Genomic DNA, 25,498 nt, shown 5'->3' with positions numbered 1-25,498 from the left:
TGTAAGGATAGTGGCTCAAACCTAAGGCTCTTTTTGGTATCAATTATCATTTTCAATTATGAGGTTTTTTCATTGTTTTAAGTTGTTTGGCTTCAGTTTTATTTTTATTTAAAATAATAGAAAAACTTTCAAAATTCATAATGAACTTTTAGTCTATTATGAATTATGGTGAGAACTTCATTCTCTTCACTTATGCACAAGTTTACTTAAAATTTTATGGTTAATTAAGTTGATGGTAAAATAGTCACTACATATTTTTTTAATAAAAACCACACCTTTTCCCTCTTTTATCATTTGCTTACTATTGTTTACTAACAATTTTTTATTTTGACATCAAACATATTTTTCATTCCATAATTATTATTCGACAATATTCATCAAACCATTTTTCATTCTTGACCAATAATGAATTATTGTACTTATTTATTTTAAATAGGCATAATGGATGATGAGAATTGGTACCAAAAAGAGCCTATGGGCCTGTTTGGTTACATGAATCCAGAGATTTCAAATCTCTGGATTCATGAATCTGAGATTTATACCCGTTTGGTTGTAAAATCTCTAGATTCATGAAATCTAGAGATTCACATGTTTACACTAAAAGCGTGAATTTGTAGATTTAGGTAAAAAAACTATACATTTACACATTCATAAAAATCACGTTGATGAAATAGTATTTTAGGATGAATCCACATATTTCATTCCACAACCAAACATCTAATTTTATAAATTATAACTCCATAGATTTGAAATCTCCAGACTCATGTAACCAAACATGCCCTAAGACAAGAGGCGGAGCTACATTCCCTCCACTTTTTAAAATTTTGTTAATTTGTTAATTTTTTCATAATATTTTTTATTTTTCTTATTCTTTTTTACAATGGGCTTTATTAAGCTGGGGGATGGGGATATGAATATGCATCAGCAAGAGTCGAACTCACAACCTCTTCACTAAAAAGTATTGGTTTCACCGCTATAATAGCTCTACGTTGGCTACTTTTTTTCTTTTTAATCGTTGAATACAACTTTTGTTTGACCCCTCCCCAAATATTGGGAAAAAAATAAATTAAAGGTAAATCAAATTAGAAACTAACTCATAATCCCTAAAATCTCTCATAGTTTATACCCTATTTTCGTTCATATTTATGATCTCTTATCTCTTATTTCATTGCATAGAGGTTGGGAAAAACTTGAAAAAGCTAAAAGTTATTAGTTTATTTCTAAACATTTTCTATAATGGTATCTCTCACTCTTTTTTCATTTTTATTAATTTTTTTTTCGATTATTTTCTTGATTTCCTTTTTATTTGAATTTATTTTGTCACTATTTATTTAATAATTTTTGTTATTTTTTTTTTATAGTGTGAATGCATTATTTGTAATTTGCAAAGTAACTAACTATCATGATTCATGTGGTTTGCATCTAGCATTTTACTATTGAAATCATGTGTTTTTTCCCCATTTAATCTTTATTTTTTAAGTTTTTTATTTATTTTTTTGTTTATGAGAAAACATTAATGAAATCTAACAAATATTTATTTGTTAGCGGTCCTCATGCTTTAATTTATCTATTTTTGAAAAAATAATTTACTTATAATTTTGTAAGGTAAAAATATCATTATTAATAATTTATATATATTTTTAATATGTGCATATCTAGTCCGTACATAGTTTAATGATTTAGAAGTGAGATCATTGGTGGGTCCTACATGAGCTCACACAGTATGTGTGGTGAAAAAAATCAATGCTTTCCCTACAGGAAGGTGATCTAGACTCTCATTATTCGGCCCCTTAATGTTGAATTATAGTTCTGCCCTTGCCTGTGACTTCTCTAGTCTTTTTACTCTATTTATAAGAAGTTGTCACCATTGTATTAGAAGCACGATCACTCTCTCATAACCTTCCCTAAAGTTCCCAAAAAATGAGTAGAGGAAAAATTAAACCAAGAAAATGTATAGGAAAATAAAAAAAAATACATAATTTGATTATTGGGGCGTGGGGGTAGAAGTGTAATATGAGCTGAGGGTATATCTTCATTCTTTTTTTTTTTTTTTTTTTTTTTTTTTTTTTTTGGCCCCCCCCCCCCCCCCCCCCCCCCCCCTTCCCCTCGTGGTTTTTTTTTTTTTATATTAACCCCCCCCCCCCCCCCCCCCCCCCCCCCCCCCCCCGGGGGGTGCGCCCTTTCCCCGCTTTAGTACCTGTCATCTCCAATTTATCGAATATCCATGCTGGTGCGCAATCGAGTCATTTTCCTTCGTTGGTTCGCAATTCCTTGGTCAGTTTATGTCAACCAAGGAAGGGTAAAACGAAGGTTACGAGGGAAGAGGAAGACGTTGTGTGGTTATCGCCGCTTCTTTAAGATCCAAGACCCTTCGTTAAATCAGTCCCACTCTCCAAATTTGACGTTGACGTACTTGGTAAAGGCTGGAAAACAACAACTCTCTCTCTGGTTTATTTTGCCTTGCAACCGAAGGATTGGAGAACACCAAACACCCCTGAAATCCAGTATCGTTTACGTTACACGGGTCATTCCATCGTCGGTTGCAATCTGCAGAGGGGTGAGAAGATCTAATCACGATTTCTTTCTGCTTCGTTTACATGGATTACAAATTCTCTTTTCTGCTTGTCGGCGGGAAATGGAAAATTGATCTATTTACTAAATATTCTCAATGTGGCGATACTTACTTGCTTAACTGGAGATTTGCTTTCGCTCTATTTACTGAACTGTTAGTGGATTTGTTGCCTTGTATTTTCATTTTTTTTTTTTTTTGTTTGTTTGATTTCCTGAGTAAGTCTTTCTTGAAGTCAAGAAGATGAAACAGAGATGGTTTCTGTTATTGATATCATAACACAGGAAGAAAAGAATACTTTATATAGAAATTTGGTGGAGCTGACACGTTTGAAGAAAACAAGAAGCAAGAAAACAAAAACGGAGAATACGGTAGTCCTAAGATGTATCGGCTGCGGCATTACGTATTGGTTCTCATAAGTTGATCATTCAAGAACTATGCCGGCGCAGAGATTCAGTGAAGGAGCTGGTAGCCGACCTATTACAGTTTGTCCTTGCTCCTCCCCCGGTTATCAACTTCATGCCCTTTTGTTGGGTTTTGGGGGGGGGGGGGGTAGGTAGATATGTCCTTCCTATTCGATTTCTTTGGATCGAATTTTATTAGTAGGGAAAGGAGAAGAAAGGGCAATATGACCAAAACTTCAGAAGGATACTGTAATAGGCATTAACCCAAATAAGGCACCAAATTGGCACTCAAGAATGAAAATATACATAGATGGCTTAAATTCTCGTAAGATTGTACAAATGATGATCAAGAAGTAAGCTCAAACAAACCCTTTCCAAACCTTTAGGAGCTTTGCTCTATTTAGGGTAAAAAATGTGCTGGATCCATTTGGCAAGCGTATGTCTGCTGGGGCTCTTATCCTCAAATCAAAGTCCTTAATGGGAATTTTGATAACCAAAATGTTTCTTAGTTTCTGGTTATTTCACTGTGTAATTGTTGATGCCTAGAGCCTTACCTAGATACATCCACTGCTAACAACATACAGGTTCACATCATCTTCATTTATCCTATATAGGGTGGTTCATTTTTTCCCAAATCTCTTGTCATTTAGCCTTACATGGTTCTAGAAGCATGTTGCATATCATGAATTGGTTTTAACGATTTATGGCAAGTCGTTAGTTGATTCATGGCTGTTGAAATTGGAATGTGAAATTGATTTGCATTAGAAGGTATTGATTTTGAGATTGAAGCTTATTATTATTTTTTCCTTTTAATGATATATCGTATTTCAAAAACTTACTCAACCAGGTCGATATGACCAACTCTCTAGATCTCACCAAGGCGATGCATTTTCCCCTTTTTTTATTTTTATTTTTTGGTAAAAAACACACACTCTCGCTCTCTCTCTCTCTCTCAAGTTGTTGTTTTGGATTTGCACCCTCGGTTGGGAGACCCTACTATAGTGTTGCCTATTCTACATGTTTAAGTGTTATGGGACATAATTGCAGCTTAATCAAGTAAATTAGACAATAAATGAATAAAGACAGTTGATTGAATAATTATATTAGAAATAGTTCAGATGTAGAAACTGAAAAGTACACTCAATGATATTCATATAGAAACCCAAGTACATGAACAAATGAACAATAAACGTCATCAACACCCTAGTTTTCCATGTCCCAACAATGCCATACTGGGAGTCTGTGACCATCTAATGGTATGAACTATAATGTGCTGGACTGAGTAGACTTCTGGTTCGATGGATCTTGTGTCTCCTCTCTTTGCATGACATATGCCATGCCTTCATGTGTGAGAAGAAATGAGTGTGGCTTCTCAAATAGGTCGAGGTAGGGAAGAAATCATCTACACCTTGGGTGCACAGTGCTTGTGTCAGGTGGGCTGCGAGAGGGAAAGTTGAGTGCATTGTGCACTTGGGTGGAGGAAGGCCAAATCTGTCGAGGTATTGGAAATTTCCAAAATCTAGCTAAAATTTTTGTTGTCTTAGTCAAAACTATGCATTTTTTATATCTCATATGAAATCTTGTCTTGACCAGTTCGAAATCTGCTAGATTTCCAAGATCTCCGACGAAATTTTGGTCAAGGAAAGACATACTCTGGAACTGAGGTGTAATGTCTGCCCCCAAGTTCTTTTCTTGCTGGAATGCTAGAAGGGGAATTTTTCCTGCCATACTGGCTGGAGTGCTCTGAACTTTGGTGACCACAAAAATGTGGTGGGTCCCACCATGAAAACCTGGTTCAACAGTCATTAGCAATTCAAGAATTGCCATATTAGTTTGTAAGCCAAATGGTAACATTTGCCAAGATTCTGATGTATTGTTGCTATAATGTAAGGGTTACCACATTAGTTTCCAAGTTTCACTGTCAAGGAGTTTGTAAGAATTGTCTTGAGAAAGAAACAGGGCTTAGAAAAAGTGGTGGAGTTTCTTGAAAGCAAGATAATCGGTTACTTGGGAACAAATGTAGTTTAAAAATGGATAAAATTTTACAGACTTTTGTCTAAGAGGAGAAGTTCAGGCACTACAATGAGTTGTGCATCACCTAACATGGATTTTAAAGCAAACATAGGACAGAACATCAAATTATTGTTTGAGAAGCTGGTCTCCATGGTTGATGTTAGCAAGATTTGGTATTGATGGGTTGATCAAGTTGGGCCTCTATTTGGGCCTATGCAGTTGTATTTGTGTTCATGGTTCAAAATAAAAGCTTGATCTATTCATTACCCTGCCAAAAAAAAAGGAGTGCATGGGGTAGCCTTTCTTTGTCTGAAACAGATGGCTCCCTGAGCTATCTATATTCCATTTTAGTAATAATTTTTTGTTGGTTTTATTCATTGTAGGAATTGCACTCTGTGAAAGAATAGCGTTATAGTTCTATCAATCATGACCTATACATTGCTATGAGTATTGAAACAGACAAACAGTTGTAGCCTGAGGTCAAGGCATCAAAACAGCCTCTCAGCAATGGTTGCTGGGGGCAGGGCTGCGTAGGAAAATTGCTCCCCAAAGTCGGCTTGTGCTGAAGCCTTTGGCACTGGGGTCGCCCTTTACATCAATAGAGCATGGTTTAGCCTCTGTGTATAAGTGTGTATATGTTTTGTTTTTTCTTTTTCTTTGATGACCTGTGCTTCTATCCTGTCGTGATGACGGTCCTCCATTGATATGCTTGATGTGTTCTCTTTATGCAGGCCAAAGACAAATTTTCCGATTCTGTTACTGCTGCAGATAATTCGCTTTCTGCATACGTCAGGGCACCATTGTGTAAAAAAACATTTTCATCTCTATTGGTAGACAAGCTACAGCCAGTGTACCTCTACAGCTCAGTGGCAATTTCTAAGTCCAAGACTGAGCACTTTAATATGATGGGTTTCTTATCCTGCATGTTTCCTACCTTTTTCTCAATATTTACCTGGATTCTGGCATCAGGTAATGGACAAGTTCAACTGCAGCACGTGAAGAGCAGTTAGTAACTGGGACATATTTTTCTTTCTAGGGACACCTTAAGAGGATATAAAGTACATCGACCATGGATGGTGGAAATGCTTTTACTTCAAATGACGGACTCAAGCACCATCCCTTGACTCCAGTTAGGGTGATAAGAGGTCTAATATGTTTAGTGGTGCTACTTTCGACGGCATTTATGATGTTGCTGTACTGTGCTCCTCTGATCTGTGTCATATTACGACTTTTTAGTATACATCATAGCAGGAAAGTGACAGCATATATTTTTGGTGCTTGGCTAGCCTTATGGCCTTTTCTCTTTGAGAAGCTAAACAAGACTAGAGTGGTTTTTTCAGGAGAAAGTGTTCCTGATAAGGAACGGGTTTTGCTTATTGCCAACCATAGGACTGAGGTTGATTGGATGTACTTGTGGGACCTTGCATTGCGGAAGGGAACCCTTGGGCATATAAAGTATGTCCTTAAGAGCAGCTTGATGAAACTACCAGTTTTTGGTTGGGGATTTCACATTCTAGAGTTCATTCCGGTGGAGAGAAAATGGGAACTTGATGAATCTAACATGCGCAGAATGCTATCAACTTTTAGGGATCCCAGAGATCCTCTTTGGCTTGCTGTTTTTCCTGAAGGCACTGATTTCACGTAATCCTTCATTATTCCTTATAACCTCCAGCATACATGCATGCACTTGATCTGTTTGTTGATACAGTACAGTTGACATCCTTCAGTTTGACTTTTCCCCCCTCAAACAGTCATCTACAATTTTTTTAATTTAATTTTACCCAAAGGATGTCTATTAGCTGTTATCTCTGCTTACTCTACTTGGGAATAGAAAATGTTGTAACTTTTGTTTATTTTTGGACAAAATTATCTGTATGGAGAACTCATTCTTTTGTGTGTCATACATGTATCTTTTGATTAATTGACGTTGAGACTGCATTCATTTTCTTTGCAGTGAGAAGAAGTGCATACAGAATCAAGAATATGCAGTTGTTAATGGTTTGCCTGTCTTGAAAAATGTCCTTCTTCCAAAGACAAAGGGATTCTATGCGTGCTTGGAAATTTTGAGGAATTCTTTAGATGCAGGTTGTTCTTCAATCGTAATTTTTTTTTCTGCTCAAAACAGTTTTTCTCATTTTCTGTGCCTCCCGTTCTTTCCCTGCTTCATGAAATATTGGTGCCTTCTAAACGCTGTGCTTCAATAAGACGAAAACTTTAGTAGTATGGCCGTAGAGGAAAAAAATGATAATTACAGTAATGTTATACATGTACTAGATTTTCCATGTCTTCAAAATGGAAAATTGGTTTAGAAAATTTCACAACAGAAATAAACGATCTATGGAACGGGGTCTTGGTTCTGAGTCTTGACTCTTTTCTTTATTGCTGTAAGTCCTGTTCTTTTTAATTTTTAAGTTCAGATTTTCAAGCCTAATTGTTTAGATGCAGATGAAAAGAACTTTAATTGGGTCACAGGTGTAGTTCATATGATGTTGATATTTGATAGTAGTCTTCATGGTTTTGTCTAGTGCTCTTTATATGATGTTGAATTGTTGATTTATTGAGTTTGTGCTTACATTACTATGCCGTTCTATCCTGATCGAAGTGTTCTGCATTGCATAGTAAGCTGGCCCATTTCCCTGACGTTATGGCATCAAGCAGTGGCTGTTTCCATTGGTGCAGCCTTTTACCAGTTAATTTCAAGCATTCCCATCTAGGCAATGCTATTATTGCCATGTTGCCATTGTATGTTCTGCGCTTAGAAGATAACTGATGCAGTGGCCTAGAGTAGTTGAATCAATATGACACGGTTGGTCTTTTGAACAAACAAGGATTCGTATTAGTTATTTATTTTTTCGGGACATTCTTTATTTCATTTATGTTGATGGATTAATAGGATATGGTTGTGGGTCTGCTTCAAACTTGATTTTAGATGTTGAGTTTGAGTGTGATAGTTTCTGTTATATTCCTTGTATCCCCTGGTAAAGGGCAGAAGAAAAGGAGGAAGCTACTGAATGAGAGTTTGAAGTTACTGGTGTTACTTTCATCTGTCCTTCTTCTCTTGTTCTTTTACATTCTTCCTTCCCTTGTTAACCTGGTTCGTGCTTCTTCTTGCTTCTGTACTGGCACTAAGTGATCAGAGAGGAATTGATTGGAATTCCTCCAACAGAACTCCATTTCACTGGCCATTTGGTCAAAGTAGGCTCCTGTTTGTGACTGCCATCTTTGGTTCTTCCTTCCCAAATTTCCCTCTTATCATGTGATGCCGAATCAGTTGCAGAACTGTATCTGCAAGAATGTGAGTATTGTGAGCGAGGTAACACGAGATACCATTCTGCTATGTTGGTGAATGTTACAGTTTCTTATTACCTGAGTGTCAGACTAACGCTGATTGCTCTTCAGACCCCAAAAGCCCCAAATTGATTGGGTTTTTCATGAGGAGATCTTCCTCTTGAAGCTGACAGCCTTCCTGTCAGTTGCATTTCGTTGAAGGAAGCGATGATTTATTCTTCTATGCCTTTAAACCCCTTGATTCTGCTTTCTGAATATTGCCCCATCTCTTCCCCTGTCTTCTGTTTTGTCCTTTAGTTGCTTTTTTACTCCAAGCATATCCCCAATCTTTATTTTTTTAATCACTTCTACATCTCTTTTTATTTAACTGCCCATCTATCCTTTTAAGATTCAACCTATTACCAAGCCGTCGTTTTCTTACAAAGTTCAAATTATCTAGTGTTCTGCCACTATGCTCTTGAGTTGAGTTTTCTATTGCCTGGGTGGGCCCATAATAAACCCAAGAAAGTTTTGAACCCTACGTATGCATTAATTTGCTGTCAGTGCCGAACATACTATCCCATATCCTAACCATGCTGGCCAACAGTGAGGTTCTCCAACAGCACAGCTCCTTAAATATGAAAGCAAGACAGAAATAGCCAACCTTACAGATCATGATACCCTCAACAGTCATTTCCCTCTGGGCAATGATGGCATCATTTCAAGCTTCACTGACAGATCAGTGGCTTCAAATAAAGGAAAAAGTCCCATTCAGTCTGGGAATTCTTCCAATTTATTCCACATGGTTCATGTTACACCATCACCACCCTGCCACATGGTACTCCAGCACCTCAAAAGTGTGGGGTTGGTTGGCATTTTGACGACCCTGTGGCGGCTGAAATAGTAGCCAATTTTGAAGTCCCTGATTTTTTTCATCGGGGTGATAATCCAAAGCAATCTTTGGATTGACTTCACAGTTTGGAAAAAATGTTCAGATTGTATGGGTTGACCAAATCCAGAAGAATTCTATTTATAGCTAAAGTAAGGGTATGACTCAAGTCTGGTGGATCAAACAGCAGCTACAGAATGCAGTCATGGCATTGGTATATTCACTGGTTGGCTGAGAAGAACCTCAGGTTCACACAATTGAGACATGATAGAGTGAGAGTTGAGGAGTACTTGGCTGGATTTTATTACTTAGCCAGTTCACCTGATTTTAAGTGGGATGATGACTTAGCCAGTTGATCTGATTTTGAGTGGGAAGAGGAGGTATAGGTGGCACAGTTTGACAATGGCTTTCATTCTCAAATCAGTGTTTCTTTAGCATCTGATTAACTGCCTTTGATGAAGGACATAACAAAAGTGACATATTTTGTTTAAAAGAGTCTGATAAGTTCCTAATATTTGGACGATTTTCTCAGATATTTATCCTCGGGGTGATTGTCCTGGTCATTGGAGTCTGCTCCCAGAGAAAGTCATTCAGTAAGCCACAATTTCCTAGTTAATCATGGCATTTTCATGAACTAGCCGACCATATTCTCCAGCATGGTCTGGCTTGTGGTGCCAAAGGCTGCCATTCAGTATGTCATGGCAAAGGTTACTAGCATGTTACTTCTTATCGTCCCAACCATTTTGTTGCTTTTACTAGGAATCTCTAATGCTTCTTGTCTTGAATGAGAAACGGAATCTTCAAATATTTTATTTAGAAGCAGAGCTTTGGATGCAGATCCAGCACCGAAGAGGATTTTTTAGATGGCAAACCACTTAGGGTTGATATATGTATCGGTTGGGTCTTCATTGGATGGTTTATTATAACCAGCCAACTTAATGGTCCTAAATCATGGGCACATGGGCAGAAATTTCCCCATACTTGGTTCATTTTCAAGTCTTTTAGTCAGGTCAAGTGAACCAATTGTTCTAGTTTGATGCAATCTAAGTTAGTGGTTGGTGCAATCTAAGTTATAGGGGCATTGTGGTCTTTAAGCATTAATAAAAAAAATAAAAATAAAAGAAAGAAAGGAAAGAAAAATCAGTTTTAGCTCTTTAAAGGGCTTTATGAGTTAAGGTTCTCTTTGAAGTCTCAGGCGTCCAAGTCCTTATTCAGTTAGGAGTACTACATCCTTTTTCATGTTATATTTGCAAGTGGACTAGCCTGTGGCCTCTATTTATACCCCATGGGTTTAAGATTGAGTCCTTGAGTTTGACGACTTTGCCCTCGAGAAAAGGCCAGACAGGGCAAGTCGAACGAACTAAAGGCTCTGGAAGAGGTTTTGCAGAAAGTGAAGGCTTCACATATGCAGGGGAAGATCCTTCCAGAAAAAGGAGGAAAAAGAATGTATTATTGGACGAGTCCTCAGAGGAGGAAGAAAACGATGAAACGGACGAGAGCAAGTCTGAAGAAGATGGACAAAGTGAGGATGGATCAGAGGAGATTGATGGAGAGAGGACTGTTTGGCTGGGTCTTTCCCTGTTGTTCTGTTCCTGCCATGAGAAAGATGCACGAAGAGGTATGCCCAGCGTGCGGAGGATCCGGAGAGAGTGTCTCTTGTCTTGGCAGGGAACAGTACAATCTTTTCCCCTATTGTATTGAATCAATGAAAAAAGAGCTCAGTGCTATGGCCCCCTATTGTTTGATCCAATATTGACCGGGGACGAGCCCTGACTTCCATAGGTCCTAGAAATTAATTGCTGATTCTGAGCTTCGAAGCTTTAGTTACTTCTGTCTTGGTGAGTTCGAGTGTGGGAGTTTGGTACCCGGTTTTTGGGCTAGATATTTGGAACCTTAGCTCTGGTATCGACTGTTGGATGGTCTTCTGAAGCTGATCTGCCAAGCAAGCCCCAACTGAGAAGCAAGTGACTCAGGTAGGAAATCCGGTCCCTCCCTTTTTGTCTTTTTTAATTATTTTTGTTGAAGTTCCATTGCACCATTTGAACCCTAACCTGTTGATGTAACCCAGAGTCTGGGCCAGACTTCTTCAGGATCCTCTCTAATAGAACCAGCAGCAAATTAGGGTTTTACTTAGTAGTTTTAGGTCTGGTTTTCAGTCAACTGTTGAAGGATAGCAGCTAGTACACTCCAATACACCCTACGGCTTAGGTTTCCAAGCCAAAGTAGGGTTCACAAATTCTGTAATCAAGTATTCTGTAGTGGACAGCAGCTTGTATTGCTCAATTGTAACCTGCAGGTAACGGCTTTGATTTTCAAAGCTTGGGTCTAGGGTTAGGAGGTCAGGGTTAAGAGGAGAATGGTTTTGGATGTAAGGTTTGTCCAGGCTGTATAAAGGCCGAAACTTGAGAGAATTAATTCCATTTTATTGTTCTGTAATTCAGAATGAATACCTTAAGGCTAGGGTTCAAAACTAGGTTTCCTCTTGGCTTAGGACTCTTAGTTTGGGTTAGGGTTTGGAGGGGAGGTAGAGAAGGTAATCCTAAAAGGGTTTAGGGTTTGGTTGAGAAGTGGGGAGTGAATGAGTGTTTTAGTGAAACTAGGGATTAGGATTCGTAGAGAAAGAAGATGAATTACAGAAAATTCTAAACTAAATGGGATGAAGGTCTATTGATGAAGATGGAAGTAGGGATAATACTAGGGGAGGGGTGCGATCCTAATGGAGGGTTTTAAGGTGAGAGGGGCTGGCGTATGGAAGGGTTTTAAGAAGGGGGAAGGGTTGTTGCTGCTGTAGGGAAGGAAGGTGGATGGGGGTAGCTTGCACAAGGTTTTGGGGAGGGGAATAGGGTAGGGGATGCTGCTTACTTGGTTTGGGTTGATTCCTCTTGAAGGTCTTCAAACTCCTTCAGTGATTCCAGGGCTTCCACAAGCTTTGAAGATGATGGACAGAATTGAAATTGCAGAAAATAAGAAAACTCTCAAAACCCAGGTCGTGGGCTTGCTCCCATGACTCCTTCCCTCAATGTTCTTCTTTATTTTATTTGTCAAAAACTGCCTTATTCATGGAGTAGTGGCTCTATTTATAGCCATATTGCATGGAAGGAAAATAACTAGGACTCGATAAAGAAAACCAACTTGAAGTTAACCTAGGAAACCTACTTGGACTCAACGTAGGGAATTCAATTTGGATTAGAATTCCCTCTTACAACTAGGCTGAACTTTATAAACTAGAACAAGATCTTAAGTAAGAGTTGCTAAACAAATGCAACTTGCAAATCAACTCTAAAAAGGAATCCCACTTGAAATTGGATTCCAACTTGGCTCCTACTCAGACAAGGACTCTTGACCACTTGCCCAATGGAAAAACAAAAGGTAGATCTATGATCCTAAAATTATTCTGGATTCTCCTGGAGCACTTTGAAGCCCAAGGAGGTGGGAAAATGACCAAAGCACCCTAGGGTAATTAGGCCACCTCTTGGTGTTGCATGTTTGTGGGCTGAATTTGGGCCTAAAATGTGAAATACCCTATGGTTGCCAGCCCAGGTTACATTACCTGTCCAGTTTCAGAAACCCCCTTTACCTGTCCAGTTTCAGAAACCCCCTTCCCCTGTATAATCTGCCGGTTTTTGGAGGAATCCTTAAAAATCTTAACCCTTCCACTCGATCAAAAACCAGCCCCAAACTCCCATTAGAACCCCATGGACTTGCCATTCCTAGTTCCTCTCTAACATCCCTAACTTTTAGATTTTCATACCCAGCTCCCAGATTTCATTAAAACTCACAGCAAAGCTTCCCATAGGCCTGCACACAGTTTCCTGATTTCCTGTCTGGGTTTGTGCCTTATAGAGAGCCCCTTCCTTGCCCTCTGTGACCTCAAAATTTTAAGCCGTTCAATAGACCGTGTATTTTGGCATCCCATCACAATATTGATGAAGATATTCTGATAAAGTTACCTAGACCTTAGTGGAACTTTTTATCATCATTACTTTTTTCATCGTTGAGATGCTAGGTAAATGAACTTGGTTTGATTTCCTGAACTGCATCCCATTTTGACCTCCATCATTCCATGGTAATGTCAAATATGTCCAGGGAATATTTATCACTTCACAGATCAGCCAACATGCTGATGCATTTCGATTTCTGATTGCTATTTCAACAGGAACTGCTCCATGATCCGGTTGGAAATACATTTTAATATTGTACTATAATTGATTGTGGAAGCTACTTTTTTTTTTTATTTCGTTTTGCATGTTGGTTAACGTGAACAATCTGGGATGTAGCTCGACCAATACAGTCACAACAACAACTCATAGTCTTAACTAAATGGGATTGGCTGCATGGATCCCCGCCTTGCTCTTCAATCAACTTTTTCTGCTCTATTTGATGTCATATTTGATACCATGCCTAAGCTATGCGCCTCTTTCCTCACAATTTCTCCCAAGGGCATTTAGGTGTGCCCCTGGCTATCTAATAAGTTCCTTTAAGCTGAATCAAATCAGTCCTCTACATTGGAGCATTCAAGAACATCCTTTGAAGATGACCATGCCACCTAATGACTCTCACATAGCTTATTGTGCATTGGAGTTACTCGGAGATCAGTTCTAATATGATCATTGCTTACTTTAGCCTTTCTAGTTTTTTGTTCATCCACCTCAAGTTCTTTTTCCTGCACTCAGTTTATCTATATGATGCTTCTTAATTGCCCAACTTTCCACCTGCATCATAACTGGTCTTATGACTAGTATAAATTTTCATCTTAGTAAACCAGCTACACAACATTCCAGAGTATCTCTTCACTTCATCCTTCATATTTTAATTTCAGCCACAATACAAGATAATGGACCTAGTAGTTTAGCATCTTTTTGTACTTCATAGGTATCATAATCTGCGCCCCCCCCCCCCCCCCCCCAAAAAAAAAAAAAAAAAAAAAAAAACATTTCAAGGAGATCGTGTATCAACTTATATAAATAGAAAGCCAGCTTCAACTTATTATTTTTAACATTATGTTTTCATGACTGTCCCATGTGCTATTTCATATGAAGGAGATCTTTATTAGTAGGCACCATTCTATTATTTTCATTTCCCCCTGATTAAACTGTATCTCTAACTGCAGTCCATATTAACTGGCATGTCTTTCAATTGTGGTTTTGCTTACTCATCATTCTCTTTTAAATGCAGTCTATGATGTAACTATTGGGTACAAGCACCGCTGCCCTCTCTTCATGGATAATTTGTGTGGTGTTGATCCTGCGGAAGTTCATATTCATGTGCGGCGTATCCCCCTCAATGAAATGCCAACCTCCGAGAAAGAGGCTGGTGCTTGGTTGATGGATACATTCCAGCTCAAGGATCAATTGCTTTCTGATTTTATTTCCCAAGGCTGTTTCCCCAGTCAACAACAAGAAGGAGAACTCTCTACATTCAAGTGCCTGGTAAACTTTCTAGCGGTGATTGCTTTCACCGGCGTATGTGCATACCTAACATTTTTCTCATCAAACTGGTTCAAGGTATATGTAGCATTAGGTTGTGCTTATTTTGCATCTGCTACGTACTTCAATTTTCGACCGTTGCCAATAATAGGTTCTGTGAAGGCTATGCTTGGTTACAAGCAATTTAAGTTGTGACCCTTATGCCACGGGAATTAGGAAAGTCCAAAATTTTCTGCATGGAAAATTCTTACTTGTGTAATTAATTGTGGATTTCAGTATTTCATTTTGAAATTTTACAGCAGCACTGTTCCACATCATTTATTTCATAGTGAACACAACAGAACCATGGCTAAATCCTAGGCTTTGCAGTGAATCACTATACTTGCCAAGAACAGAACTAGATTTGACTGTATGGTGTTGAAGAGTTCAGACAGTGAAGGTATTTCTCAATGAATAAATAAGATTACAAATTCACTTCATGAAGAAGCAATGTACATGAAGAGTAACTGTCAGAGGTAAGAACCAATGATATACGTTGAATAAAACTTTTTGGTTGTCTTAAAAGCCACCATGGCAAATCCTCTTGTTCCCAAATTTCTTGCTCTCGGTGATATTTGCTACTGGAATCAATGAACGGCTATGCAATATTTCGTTAGTCTATTGTTCCACTGTAGACTAAAGAAGGTATTCTGATATGAAAAAGTTGGCTGCATGTGGTATTGGTGCCTTGTGTATTAGAATCGAGAGCGGAGGTGGAGGTCCTTGATTCTTATAATTGTTGGCAGCGGCTTATGGTTTTCCTTTATTCAAGTAGCGAGTGTCTCTGTAACTATCAAATCAGATTGTTGGTTTCCCTGGCGATTTCTATCTAAAGCTTCACTAGAGTGTTAGAACTCATTAAGTGAAAGAGAATCTATTCTCATTCTCCCTTGAGATTTATGGAACTCGGTCTCTTGAAATAAAAATGGTTGGGTTCAAAAAGAAAAAACGATGCTCTTCAGCACACCCTGGCGTTTGGCTTGGGTGTTGTGTAATTAATGCACCATACCTGCAGCCTACGGTTGAGATAGAAATTTTGACTGAGATTTCGATATTGACGGTCCAATTCGAAAAAAGGTGAAAACCTATTTGTTCGAAATGGACGATAGATATCAAAATCTCAGTTGAGATTTCAATCTCGACTGTAGGCGCAACACTGAAGCACAACCCACACCTTGCACCTCTTTTTATGGGCTATAGAAATATCATCATCTCAAATTCAACTTTAGTCTAGCCTTACCTCGAAGTGAAAACCAGTAATAGCTGAATTTGAAAAATTCAAATCAAATAAACTACATGAATACCTATTGCACAAGACTCCCAATTATAGCAAAGTACTGCAAAGTTCAAACCGATGAGAGTCATTCACAATTTTAAAGAGATTGTTTCCACTCCTTGAATTCGAAACTTAATTTGAAACCTAACATTCATATTCATCTAATGATACTAGGCTAAAATGTGAAACACTGACTTTCAAAGTAGTATAACATGACACATGATGTTTTTGAACCCAAAAGAAAAGAACATGACACATGATGTTTCAAGCACACATTGAATTCAAGTACAGATAGAAAAATTTTGAATTCAAGTCCATATAACTATAGCATGTAAAAATTATGTAAAATTTTTTTAAAATGTAAATTATTTTATTCCCTAAATTCCTATATACATAAGATGTAACAACTTTTGAATATGAATCATCTTTAAGGATCATTTATAGTCTTAAGCAATGAAAATATTTCATTCCATTCTTAACAAGATGACGTGTCATTTTATCAAAAAGGAATTAATTGAATAAAAAAGGAAAGATTTTTAAACTCTGGAAGTCTTAAATTTTTCCATCCAACTATCACCCCCAATAAATGGATTTTGCTTGGCAGCAGTGCCTACGTGGAACTGCTGCAAGCAGCGTAAGGTGAGGATTAAATCTGGGTTTTTTCATTAAATCCTTACCGTAGATATTACCCACGTGTAACAAAAATGCTTTAAAGTGCTATTCACTCGGTTTACTTGTTTTAACCCGGACCTGGAAGGTTCAAACCAAACCAAACCATCATCTTCTTCCTTGATTAATTGCTCTCAACCAAAATCCAGACTGAAGTCGAAGAGTCATCACCGTACAATCCCATCATTCTTCACCCCAACTGCTGCAACTCTCCAACAATTATTTTACAAACATTTTATTGATCTAGAAAAATGGGGAGAACTTGCAATGTTGGAGAGTTGCAGCCATTGGGTTGAAGAATGATGGGATTGTACGGTGATGACTCCTCGACTTGAGTCTGGATTTTGGTTGAGAGCAATTAATCAGGGAAGAAGATGATAGTTTGGTTTGGTTTGAACCTTCCTGGTCCGGTACAATAAGGATTTAATGAAAAAAACCAGATTTAAGCCCAGATTTAATCCTCACCTTACGCTGCTTGCAGCTCCAAGCAAAATCCGAAAAGTAATGTAGGGTCACCAAATAATGTAGTCAGCATGTTAGGTTAGAAGAATGATGATTCCTTCTGACTCTAAAACCTTAGATCAGTTGGATTACACCAAGGAAAAAAGAAAACAAAACGAACAGGGTAAAGCCAGCTTAGCGCGTGTTAGGTTAGATTAGGTTCCATCTTCCATGCATACTCGGAGATGACTCATTTTTGTGAATGAGAGTATCAAGAAGTATGAAACCTAAATAAACTCATCTTTTAATTGAAACAGTCAAGTGCTCTTGTCATGATCCTCCAAAGAAGTCTCTGGAGAAAAATATAACCGTTAGTAAGATTATTCTTTAAATCTTTTCATCTGGGTTTTGTTGCAATTGGCATTTGGAGGCTGAACCACACAACCCAACTCCTGAGCTGAAAAATCACGAGTCACGTACTCAAATTAAACACCAATGGTTCAATTCCTTTTAAATTAGTTCAACTAATTATGTGACTGAAACATTCATTGTTCTTCATAAGAAAATGATACGATTTGATTTTGGATCACACACGTAATGCTAAAAGAAACCCAAGACTCGGGCAGTTTTTAGTCTAAAGAGCCACCACCTATCACGATCGACCGCAGAAGGCACGTACATGGTTTAGAGTGAAATTTAACCGCAAATTATCAATCATGGTGTCGATTGGGTGATAGGTTAGAAAAATGTCTTCATCAACTACCCGTTGAGCCAAAAAGTAGTATTAAATTACTAAAGCAAGAGATCTCTCAAAAAGGCAAAAGTCCATGTAGTATTTAAGAATTAAAGCTACATTTAAACTTCCAACGTTTCCAACCACAACCCCTGTTTTAATTCTGCTTCTTCTTCTTATTTGTTGATCTACCTCAGGTTTCAGAGAAGGCTAATGGCGTTCTGGAGAGAAAATTCGATATTTCTCCTTGTAGTTCTCTTACTAACAGGAAAAACTGTGTCGGCAACGGTTTTCACACTCAAGAATTTATGCAACTATAACATTTGGCCGGGAACTTTGACCGGCAATGGTGGTGCAGTTCTGGGTGATGGAGGTTTTCTTTTGGCACCAGGTGCGTCGGTGCAGGTTACTGCGCAGCCTGGTTGGTCCGGTAGATTCTGGGGTCGAACCGGATGCAATTTTGATGGTTCAGGCAAGGGTACTTGTGTAACCGGTGATTGCGGCGGCTTGAAGTGCACCGGCGGTGGCGTGCCACCCGTGACGCTTGTAGAGTTCACCATTGGAAGCAGCAACGATCAAAAGGATTTTTACGACGTGAGTCTCGTTGACGGTTATAATGTGGGAATGGGAGTGAAGCCCACCGGTGGGAGCGGCGCGTGTCAGTACGCGGGTTGTGTTAACGATCTCAATGCAAACTGTCCGGCGGAGCTTCAGGTGAAACAGTCGGAGACGGTGGTGGCTTGCAAGAGCGCGTGTGCTGCATTTAACTCGCCGGAATATTGTTGTACTGGGGCCCACGCAAGCCCACAGACGTGCTCTCCCACGCGCTACTCGCAGATGTTCAAGAGCTCGTGCCCAACTGCTTATAGCTACGCTTACGACGACGCGTCCAGCACCTGTACCTGCATCGCCTCTGATTATTTGATAACCTTCTGCCCTACCGGGTGACGACCCATGATCCATGATCCATGGATCTTAATCCATCCCTTAGATTCTTAGTAGGTCCTACCGAGTGCGAGTGGGCCCCATCGTAGATTTAATTATATTATTATATCATGGATCTTAATCCATCCCTTGATTTTAGTAGGTCTACCGAGTGCGAGTGGGCCCATCGTAGACTTAATTAAATTATTATTAGTATTATTTTTCATTTTCCAATCCCATTTGGTTCTTGAATTTTGGGTGTAAATGAAAACTCCCTCCAATTCTTCACAGTATGGGTTTTGTTATGTCAGGTGTTAATTACAATAATTGAATTCGATTGCCTGTTTATGGGTTAATCTGAATCGATCTATTCCAATTTGAATCTTTATTTTACTCAGGTTAGAATCTACTAAAACTTGGAACTCGATTTTTGTTTTTTGGGTAGAAACTTGTGCGAATTTACTTGGAAGATCATAATCTGGAGGGAATTGTTTCTGCTATCAGGATGATTCAGGTCTTCATCAATGGTATCTATTGTACTTCTGTCCTTTTTTGTTTTTTACAAGTTTCTGAAATGAGCATTCAGGAAGTTAATTTTTCTCTTGATGTCACCGAACAGATCAATCGGTTCTTTTCTCCTGCAATTGAGGCAGATTAGATTCCATTCTTTGGATTTGTCTTTTTTCTCTTGTTAAGAGAAGGAGAATTCATTGGTTACCAACAACTTGTATAAGAAGCATCTCCGGATACATCATTCCATTCCTCAGAAGCCTAATTCTCTTGGGCATTATGCCACATATCTTGAAGTCAGATTGACATTCCCAACTTACAAGGTCACTGAGATTTGGTTGGTGCAGGGAGAAGATCAAGAACAGTGAATTTTTGTTCTGCCCATGAATTCCTTACACCAAAGGCGACAAAACCGGTGAATCTTTGGCTCCGCAATTTGATTTTCCATATGAGTTTCAAAACTTTGACTCAGTTGGCAAAGCTCAACGCTTCCACGAAGGAGGTCAAAATTCGAATCCCCTTGGGGCCAGGGGCGAAGCCTCGCCTATACTAATTATATAAAAAGCGCTTTGAGGATGTAGTCATGGTGCGCACAAGCTGGCCCAGATGAACCTCATTTCCAAAAAAAAAAAAAAAAACTTTGACTTGCAATTCAAGCTTTTGTCTTCTGCAATGTTTCTCCCTTAATAGGTAAAAAATTTAGTGTGTTTACTCTTGAACCATAAGCTTTTCCCGTTTACACTTTTTTGGTTGTCGGATTTAGGGTTTCATGTTTGAGCGATCTTCTAGGGTGTAGTTTTCATGCATATGTTTTGTTGATATTTAACACCTCTATTTCTTTCTTGACAGATCAAAGATTAGAAATTTTATGAAAAAAAAGAAAAAAAAGAATCTTAATTGTATTAGTCTTTATTTTCATTTTAAAGAGCTTGAAATGGAGATTTAAAGTAGGCATAGAAACTTTCTCAGCCTTATGAACTGCTTCCTTGGCAAGGATTACACAAGTGGATTTGTTGCAGGCAAATCGAGTTCGACTGAGAATTAGAATGCCTTAGATAAAGTAGCGAACGTTGCCTCAATTTTTCGATTTCAGTTTTGCCATGGTAGAATCGTCAGTGCACAGGGGATTTGTTTTGTAAATTTTAAAAATAGCAAACCTTTGAATGCCAAAAAAAAAAAAAAAAAAAAAAAAAAAAAAAATCACATTTGCATTCATTGCCTAGGATATTTCCTTCCAACCGTTGGATGTTTTTTCATACGCATGGCAAAAATTTGACCGTTCGCTGCAGCTATCTGGAAGAGTTGTTATTCTCAACATATTTGTTCTTTCACCCCAAGAAAAAAAATTAAAGAAATTATTAAGGGCCTGTTTGGTTACGCGAATCCAGAGATTTCAAATCTCTGGATTCACAAATGGGAGATTTTTACCTGTTTGGTTCTGTGAATCTCTAGATTCATGAAATCTAGAGATTCACATTTTTACACTAAAAATGTGAATTTGTAGATTTATGGGTATGAGGTGACATACTATCAAAGCGTTAAAGATTTGAACCATAATTCAATAAATATTTTTTTAGGATAAATTTAGAAATTTCATTCCAAAAGTTCAAATTAACCAAATAGTTAAGGGTATTTTTCATCTGGACCCACTGAGGTTTGGTCCATGTCACTTTTAGTCCAAAAAAAGTTCATCTTTGCATCTGGCTCCCCTGTGATTTGAGAAATGATAAAATAAGGACACATCATAATTTTGATGACCAAAATGCCCTTTTTGATGTAACGAACATTTCGAAATTACAATTACAATCTTTTCATTTTATATTCATGGATTTTAAGATTTCAAATTTACAAAAGTATGCCCTTGGTTTGGAACTCAATGAAATCGAAGGAAATAACACTAAGACGCTCAGGCGTTGCAACTTGCAGGAGAGTGTAGGGACTGGAGCTGTAGGAGGAATGAACTGTATTCCGTTGAGGAGGTAACTCCGGGTATTGATCTCCCATGACGATTCCTGGTTCTGGTTACCTGGTGGACAATGAAGCGACCTGCTTGCCGTGCACGCCTGAGGAAGAATACTGAAGGTTATCTGGAAGGTTCGACGTGAAACCATTGTTGTTGACGAAGAGAATTAAAAAATTGGAAAAGACGTCAAGAATCTGAATCCTTCTCTGTCAATTATCCCACTGAGAAAGCTATTTCTCAACTTAAGGTTTTTTCTTTTCTGTTTTTGGAAACTTTTTCCTACATGATTCAAACTTTCTCTTTATTCTTTTCATAGGTAGTGCAGAAACTGTTCATTCCAATGGTTCTTCATTTGAAAACAGAGGAAAACAATGAACGAACTTTGAATATATCAATTGGCCATTAACGATTGCTATTGAGGAGCATGATCAAAGACCAAAAAAGTTGTGTAATTAACGGAATCAAAATACGGACCCAATTTAATATGCTAATGCTTGCAAAATCCGACATCATCATTATCAATGACTTGAGAACTAGGCGATTGTGGAGCAGTCTAAATGACAAACATGGTGGGGTCATGTTGTTCAAGGATTATTATTCGGTGTGCATTTGCCGGTGAATACTGAAGCCGGAACCGAACCGGTGAAGGAGTTGAACTGGATATTTAAGAAGGATAGACCAACCATGGTTAGCACCGCAGTTGGAAACTCGCTGGAGAATTTGTTGTTGCTGAAATCAATCTTGTAAAGGTAGAGAAGCTGGGAGATCTTTGGGGAAATCGTGCTGGTGAAATTGTTTGAGTTGGCGTGGAAGACGACGATGTTAGGGAGAAAGTCGAGGAAGCCTTTGAGGATTGGAGAGGCAAGTCCGAAGCCGTTAAAGTCGACGGCGGCGAGTGTGGTGGCGCTGTTGTTATCGAGTGGGTGGTCACAAAAGAAACCTTTGTACCCATGTTTTGGTGATGCCGAGAGGATCGGATGTAATGGTTTTCTTCAATTTCATTGAGTTCCAACCAAGAGCAATTTTTGTAAATTTGAAATCTTAAAACCTTTCAATATAAAATGAAAATATTATAATTGTAATTATAATTTGGCTTTTTAATACGAACCGTTAGATCAAAATGACATATATGGATATAATCTTGATCGTTGCATCATATGGGCATTTTGGTCATTAAAATCATGATATGTCCTTATTTTATCATTTCTCAAAATCACAGGGGAGCCAGATGCAAAGAAGAACTTTTTTTGGACTAAAAGTGATATGGACCAAACTTCAGGGGGTCCAGATGAAAAATACCCAATAGTTAATTTTACGAACCATGACTCTAGAGATTTGAAGTCTGTAGATTTGAAATCTCTAAATTTTTGAAATCTACAGACTCAAGTAACCAAACAGGCCCTAAGAAAATGGGGACTTCTCATTATTCTAGAATCCCATCTAGCCAAACAAAAGAGCTATTGTAACCACCCAAAAATTGTTGACGAAGAGATCGACTCCCTGAGGAATTATGAATTTGATCCTTCTTGTGATTGTTTCATGTTTCCCATAAAGATTGTGCAGGATGCGATCAAAAAAACAGGAGAAGTCATTTTTGGAATTTAATTGTAATAAGAGTAAGCTTTTCTTAACTTTCAAATCAGCTTCCAAGATTGAGAAACTCGATCCTGAATGACAAGTTGTACCAACAAATTATAACGGCTCGGTTACAACTGGATGGCGTTCAAAACTTTCTAACCAAATATTCAATTCAGTTCTAACACAAGAAAGTGTTGATTTGTAAGATTCCGGTGATCGAAAACTTCTATACTTAGTTTTAGTAGTTTCCTTTTCTGTTTTTCCTGGGTACCTGGGCCTATAAAAGTATCTTTAGCTTTCTCTGTTCTTCATTGAATTCAGAATTCACAGAGACAGAAAGATGGCAAAACCTGTTCTATTGGTAGCGTTGTTATTGTTCCTAGCTGAGATGGGTGGTGGTCAAGCGCAGCACTGGCACAAGAGAATGAAAGTGATGAAAGAAGAAGAGAAGTTAACCAATTTGCACTTCTACTTCCACGATACCGTTAGTGGAAAAAACCCCAGTGCCGTGAGGGTGGCACAAGCAGCCAATTCACAGAATTCGCCAACCCTGTTTGGAATAGTGATGATGGCTGATGACCCATTGACAGAAGGCCCAGAACTGAACTCCAAGGAAATAGGTCGTGCACAGGGTTTGTATGGCTCGGCTGGCCAAAACGATCTTGCTCTCATAATGGCCTTGAGCTACAGTTTCACTGATGGGATCTACAATGGTAGTAGTCTCAGCATTATGGGACGAAACCCAGCTTTGAATCCTAAACGAGAATTGCCGATTGTAGGTGGAACTGGTGTTTTCCAAAGGGCTCGAGGGAGTGCCAGAGCCAAGACCTATTTTCTAAATGCAACTACTGGTGATGCCATTGTAGAGTACTTTGTTGCTGTTTATCATTATTGAAAAATCTTAAATACTAATTAGATAGAGAAATTTATGTGATTTGATTATATTCGTCGGTGCCAAGATGTATGATTGGTTATATTGTTAATGCCGATGTATGTATGAATACAGAATTATGACTGGATGAGGATTTTCTTATCGAGTATCGTATCGGTCAGGTGATTTTAAGAGACGTATCGTCCTGTAACCAGTATTGTATCACTCTGCCTAATGTATATTAGTGTGATTTAATGGAGAGACGTATCGAGTTGTATCGTATCGGTTGGGTCAAATATGGATATGTATCGGCTAGTATCGAGATTGTAATAGTAATATGGGTCTGTGCTCATTACACTCATCATGGATTGTTGAGCTATGCTAAACAAAAATGGACTGAAAAAAGAGCATAATGAGATCTGTAGAACATGGGTTTCTTGAGGGCTTTGGAGATGACCCATTAATTACAGTAATGATAAAGAACTAGAGAGAGAATGTGCGTGTGAGGGAGATAGAAACAAGTCTATTCTACGTCCAAGCCACTGAAGCTAAAACCACCAAGGGAATTAATGTTCATTAATGGATCTTAGTAGGCATACACAAGTCTAGACATTCAAATAAGAAAACCAATAGAGGCAGAGACAATAACCTAGAAGAAGAGATCAAAGAGCATTTACAAAGCAGAGCAAGGTGAAGCTTTTTTCATTTGTGTTTTTAAACTCGTTTTCTTCCCTCTCTCTCGTAATGACATACCAAGGTACACTAATGGATTCACAATAGCTGGGGTATGAGTTTATAGACTACATAGAAGAAGGTCCTAAAAAAATTTAAAAAATAAATTTCTACCCAAAAGCAGTTCATTTTTGTGTCACCCTCCAACTTCTGGAATTCCTCAAACCCTTTTCTTCATTCCTAGATTTAATTCTCTCATTTCTCAAACTAAAATTGACAATCTTATGTGACTTACTTAATATCTCTCGCAACATCAATCCAAACAAAAAAAAGCAAGCAATGGCTTGACGTCACTTTTTCTTGGAGAACGAACCTTCGTGTGATGAACCAGAAATAAAGCAAGCAATGGCTTGTGATATTAGAAAACAAAAGGAAAAATTTCAGGGACATTAAGAGTAAGGTTCAACAAGCAATACTCCAACTGTAACTTTATAGATTTTATTTATTTATTTTTGGATATGAGGTTCATCCGGACCAGCTTGCGCGCACAACCACGATTTACATCCTCAAGGGAACTTTTTTATATTAATGTCGCCCGAGTGGGTACGAACCCAAGACCTCCCCTAGGGAAGTTGGATCTTTAACCGCTTTAACATACCATCTTTGACAAAAGATGTTAACATCACATTCAACAGCGAGGATGAGCTGAACCCTTTGAATATGAATCTCAAAGAAAAATCTAATTCAAAAGATGTAGGGTGAAAACTTATCAACAGACGATATTCAGTGAATATTCAAGGCGAATCTGTTGTAGGACTTAAAAGAGGTCTCCAGCCATCGAGAGCATTCTTGCTAAAGCAATAGGGTTTCAACGGTTTCAGCATCGAGACAAGCTATTAACTTCACAAAATATTCTCTTTGTTTCATCCCAAACACCCCATCAAAGATCAAAAGATGGTTTTTAAAAATCTTCAAAGTCAAATATACAGATGAACCACAAAAGTACTTTGGATTACCCACATATTTTGGAGTCTCAAAATTTGAGTTATTCCATTCTTTGAGTGACAATATGGAGAATAAATTCAATGGCTGGGAAAAGAAATTGTTGAACCAAACTAAGGAAGTAAACCAACCTAATAAGGAAATCTTACTAAAAGCTGTGGCACTACTCTCCACCATCTATACCACTTCATATTTTAAGATCCCAAAAAACATCCATGACAAAATGAAAGCAGAAGCATCAAGATTTTTTTT

At 38.2% G+C, this 25,498-nt stretch overlaps 2 protein-coding genes and 1 pseudogene across 3 annotated transcripts; all 3 read left to right on the top strand.

Moving 5' to 3' along the window:
• Positions 1–2,238: 2,238 nt before the first annotated feature.
• Positions 2,239–15,540, top strand: LPAT5 (lysophosphatidyl acyltransferase 5). Of its 2 annotated transcripts, XM_089155430.1 has the most exons (5): positions 2,239–2,557; positions 5,370–5,613; positions 5,718–6,627; positions 6,941–7,071; positions 14,318–15,540. In XM_089155430.1, exons 3-5 carry the CDS (start codon positions 6,056–6,058, stop codon positions 14,761–14,763), a joined length of 1,149 nt encoding a protein of 382 aa, XP_089011556.1. In that variant the 5' UTR covers positions 2,239–2,557; positions 5,370–5,613; positions 5,718–6,055; the 3' UTR covers positions 14,764–15,540. The 2 variants fall into 2 exon arrangements, with proteins under 2 accessions (XP_089011556.1, XP_089011554.1); XM_089155428.1 differs by lacking the exon at positions 5,370–5,613.
• Positions 15,541–17,882: 2,342 nt separating this feature from the next.
• On the top strand, positions 17,883–18,945 carry TLP-3 (thaumatin-like protein 3). The gene has a single exon (XM_089155658.1). It carries the CDS (start codon positions 17,940–17,942, stop codon positions 18,672–18,674), a length of 735 nt encoding a protein of 244 aa, XP_089011784.1. The 5' UTR covers positions 17,883–17,939; the 3' UTR covers positions 18,675–18,945.
• A 4,096-nt stretch (positions 18,946–23,041) lies between these two features.
• Positions 23,042–23,596, top strand: LOC149014803 (dirigent protein 23 pseudogene; annotated as a pseudogene).
• The last annotated feature ends 1,902 nt before the right edge of the window (positions 23,597–25,498 follow it).

The sequence above is a fragment of the Hakea prostrata genome, chromosome 5, assembly GCF_041222555.1.
Source record: "Hakea prostrata isolate BN-2017 chromosome 5, UWA_Hpros_2, whole genome shotgun sequence".
NCBI classification, from domain to species: domain Eukaryota; kingdom Viridiplantae; phylum Streptophyta; class Magnoliopsida; order Proteales; family Proteaceae; genus Hakea; species Hakea prostrata.
The sequence above is the reverse complement of the archived record's forward strand: the minus strand, read 5'-3'. Positions and strand labels throughout refer to the sequence as shown.

Bases quoted from the DNA above. Each gene is read 5' to 3' on its own strand.
- TLP-3 (XM_089155658.1), top strand. From the start codon at position 17,940: ATGGCGTTCTGGAGAGAAAATTCGATATTTCTCCTTGTAGTTCTCTTA.
- LPAT5 (XM_089155428.1), top strand. From the start codon at position 6,056: ATGGATGGTGGAAATGCTTTTACTTCAAATGACGGACTCAAGCACCAT. The intron at 6,628-6,940 runs GTAATCCTTCAT...TTTTCTTTGCAG, and splicing joins CCTGAAGGCACTGATTTCAC to TGAGAAGAAGTGCATACAGA. The intron at 7,072-14,317 runs GTTGTTCTTCAA...TTTTAAATGCAG, and splicing joins GAGGAATTCTTTAGATGCAG to TCTATGATGTAACTATTGGG.